At 33.5% G+C, this 4,175-nt stretch overlaps 1 protein-coding gene across 4 annotated transcripts in view; it reads right to left on the reverse strand.

Annotated features, from left to right (window-relative positions):
* LOC111086653 (prohormone-1-like) overlaps nt 1-4,175 on the reverse strand; it is a 59,243-nt gene that overhangs the window by 43,373 nt on the left and 11,695 nt on the right. For 3 of the 4 annotated variants that reach the window (XR_002611388.1, XR_002611389.1, XM_022390397.1), the window contains exon 2: nt 1,113-2,001. The exons of the other annotated variant lie outside the window; for it this stretch is intronic. Coding sequence is in view for 1 of the 3 variants with exons in the window: in XM_022390397.1 (XP_022246105.1) it covers nt 1,784-2,001 (218 nt within the window). In the remaining 2 variants the exon portion in view is untranslated. Of the gene's footprint in view, nt 1-1,112; nt 2,002-4,175 lie in introns of those variants that run through there. 4 annotated transcript variants of the gene reach the window in all.

The raw sequence follows: 4,175 nt of genomic DNA on the forward strand, positions 1-4,175 counted from the left end.
GTTTACACTTTACATGGTTAATCATCCAGCCTATGTTATATGTAGTGGTTTACACTTTACATGGTTAATCATCCAGCCTATGTTATATGTCATCCTGCAGACAGTTAACGGGCATATATGGTGGTGGTGGAAGCATTGGTGTATGCACACAGCTCTACATCCTACATCAATATATGCTGGTGCAATAGGCCTTGAAGCCAGTTTAATGGGTGATAACACGCTCCCACAATACTAAGCTGGTCGACCCATTTCTTGAATAAGAGGGGATTGACCAATTGGACAGACTCGTATGTTCACCAGACTTTAATCTCGTCGAGCATGTATGTAAAGCGTGCCCCGTCCTGTCAGAGGGGGTAACCAAGAATGCCTCAGGACTTTATCAATACGGATCTAATTTTAAACTTGCAACATCAGTGCCAGGCCCAGACTGTCCATAATGTTTGTGGTGATCGTGGGTACTGCGTGACGGGTTGTATGATGTCTCACTTACATAGATATAAACTGGGCAGCGACTGATATTATTTGATAAGAGTGACTATTTAAAACGTAAGATATTCTAAATTCCAATTATTCTTTAGTATCTTTGTTCAGTGTATGTTAGGTTTAATCAGTACGACTACAGGACTGTGTCGAAGAATTCCTGTAATTCGTAACAATGTGTAGATTTGTAAGAGATGGGTTTGGTTGATTTAGAATTTCGCGCAAAGCTACACGAGGGCTATCTGCGCTAGCCGTCCTTAATTTAGCAGTGATAGACTAGAAGGAAGGTAGCTAGTCATCACCATCTACCGCCAGGTCTTGGGCTACTCTGTTAATAACGAATAGTGCGATTGACCGCCACATTATAACGCCCCCACGGCTGAAAGGGCAAGCATGTTTGGCGGGATGCGGATTCGAACCCGCAGATTGCAAGTCGAGCGCCCTAACCACCTGGCCATGTCAGGCCATAAGAGATGGGAATGTGGTGTCTGTAATTTGTTGTTTTTTTCATATTCTTTAAGGAAAGTTTATATATATCAACATTTTCTTACTGCTTAAACATAAAAATTACAATGTATGAATGTTTTGTGTAATAAAATATTTTGTTTTTTTTAAATTCGAGTGCGATCAGATTGGGATCATTTTATTGACTACATAGATACATCCAAGACAACACTATACAGACTTAACAGTGAATGCTATTAAGATAAGACGTCACGTCCCGATACTGGGCTGGGCTCACGTTTAAGCCACACCCTGACACCGAGCTCATATCTTAATATTATACAAACGTTCTAACGAGTCGTTTGAAGTAATTCAATAACAAAGAAAATCCCGAATACTGGTTTTTCTACAGAACGGTTTGTGGATGACATTTCGGACTTCATCTCGAGTCCTTCTTCTAACCTGATAGCCTATCATGGAGCCCAAAACGTCCTCCAAAATCCGTTCCCAAGTTGACAACAAGAACCTTCTAGAAATACGTCCACTGTCTGAATTTTCACTGAAAGAAGACCGCTAATTAATTCACTTTTATACATCCTACAAACGGCAGAGACTATAAAGTTTTTTTCTTATCTCTTCATACGTGTTTTTCTAATCCAGAAACCACAGACAAAAACAAATACTTCTTTCTCAAAATAAAATTATTCCTACAGTCGTCTTAAATGTGAAGTGTTTTGATATTGGCATATACCATATACTATGTTTAAAACAATTATTGTCAATGCTTGATTTATTTCTTTGAAACAAATAATATTTATACATTGAAAACTTTATGGTGAAAGGCTGTTGTTCCATTTCTTCAAAGAAGCTTTGTACTGTAGATATTATAGGAAGAATATCTCGCCAGCAGGGGGCAATAGTACCCCAACGCAGTTCCCGTAATAGCCATCATATAAGCCCAGCCAAGTCGACAGGTAACTGGATTGAATACATCGGAACGCGGCCCACAGTGTAAACGTACAAAATAAGTTGTCAGGACTAAAGGGTAGAGCAGCAGCGCCACAGTCTGGAACAGAACTATAAATAAAAATCAGATATGAAATTAAGATGATACATGAAATAAATACATGTAAATACATTATTATTACAATTGAAGTAATAATAACTCAAATCATTTGAACTACTGAAAACTTTAGTTCTAAAAACATGTATCTTAGCTACTGTTACTCTGAAACGCATAGACAAAGAAAGAAAAAAAAGAACCTGTCAACATCTAAAACAAATTAATTTATTAACAATGCGTTGCGTAGGAATACTTAAAAAAAGTTTAGGAGTCCCTAAAAACCATTACATTTCGCCAAATTAATATGGTATCATCAACATAGTGGTATAAGTTAGCGATAAAATATGTAATTACTTCAGTATTAGAGTTTTATTACACAGTGGCAGTAACCAAGGCATTGAAAAAGTTTGTACAATTTATAAAAAATTTCGCTACCATTTGTTTTGTGTATTTATGTTCTCTTCTAAAGTACAGAAACAATACAGTTACTTTAACTGGTGGCTATGTCTGTTTTGTACAGGTAATTCGCAATATTAAACAAGAGGCAAACTATAAAAATTAATTTAAGGTATACTTTTATTAAATATTTGAATTTAGTTAAAACAGTATATAAAAGTAATTATTGTTTGGGCTGATAATATATTAACAATGTATACAAATAATTGTTCTTTGGTTAAATAATTTTTGTAAACAATGTATACAAGTAATTATTGTTTGGTTTATTAATTTGTTAATAATATGTACAGATAATTGTTTTTTGGTTAAATAATTTTTGTAAACATGTATACAAGTAATTATTGTTTGGTTTATTAATTTGTTAATAATATATACAGATAATTGTTTTTTGGTTAAATAATTTTTGTAAACAGTATATACAAGTGATTATTGTTTGGTTTATTAATTTGTTAATAATATATAGAAGTACTTATTGTTTGGTTGGATGTATTACTTCCTTTTCTCAACATATAATAAATAATTTACTTGGCGAGATAGAGACATCTGTCGTAAACATTAATAATTACAAGACAGTGTAGTAAATGACGGTACAGCAGAGATTTCTATGATATGAGTTATAAAGCGTTTCGTATTATTGTCATTATCGAAGTACGTGGTAGCGAACGAAAGAAGAAAATATTTTTTAAAGAAAAAAAACGAAAAATAGATATTTGGTCGTAAGAAATATATATTGCTTAAAAACTCAAAGTGTTATATATTTATATGCATTTTTGATGAGAATCGAGTTTCATAAAAAAAAAATATCAGCTGGGTGCGTTCCTATAAAATAAACTAAAATTTACCCCTTAATTATTTTTATGAAACGTACTACTGTCACAAAATAAAAAAAACCGTACAAAACATATAAAATCTTCATAAATAACGATTTATTATTTTCTAAATTCTTGATTAGTATGAAAACGTTTGATGTGATTGTTCCGGTATGTTTATTTCTAGAAATTTTGCGGTTGAAATATGACTACAGGAAAACCTGATTCGGCATATTCTTAGGTTAAGATGTATGAAGATGTTTCTATAAACGGAAAAATGTGATATTAAGAAAATCTAAAGCAGCATAAACATTAAAAATTTTAATCTCATTTAAGAATTCATTCTTCTTAAAATTAACCGTGTAAAGAAGCTTTGGTATAAATAAAATATAAAAATGAATAAACACCTGTCACAGGGGATTAGTCCAAACAGTGAATCGTTTGAAAGTAAAGTTGTAAAACGTTAGATGGAGGTTGTTGTTAACATCGTCACCCTATCTTGTTTCTACCGAAAATTCCTCTAGAAAGGAATCTCCATTAACTATTAAGTTATTTAGGACAGTGCGTGTTGTTATTATTATTAAGAACAAGCTACACAAAGGGCTATCTGTGCTCTGCCCACCATGGATATCGAATCCCGGTTTCTAGCAGTATAAATTCGCAGACATACCGCTGTGCTACTGGGGGGCACTTAAGACAGACCTAATATTGAATTATCTAATAACGATTGTTTTAGCAACATTTTATTGAAATACTTAATTTTTCATATTTAATTATAAATATGTTTGTTTGTTTGAAAGTTAAGCACAAAGTTACACAATGGGTTATCCTGTGCTCTGCACACCACGGGTATCGAAACCTGGTTTCTAGCGTTGTAAGTCCGCAGACATACCGCTGTGTTACTGGGGGGGGGGAATTATAAA

The sequence above is a fragment of the Limulus polyphemus genome, unplaced genomic scaffold, assembly GCF_000517525.1.
Source record: "Limulus polyphemus unplaced genomic scaffold, Limulus_polyphemus-2.1.2 Scaffold1296, whole genome shotgun sequence".
Classification (NCBI taxonomy): Eukaryota; Metazoa; Arthropoda; class Merostomata; order Xiphosura; family Limulidae; genus Limulus; species Limulus polyphemus.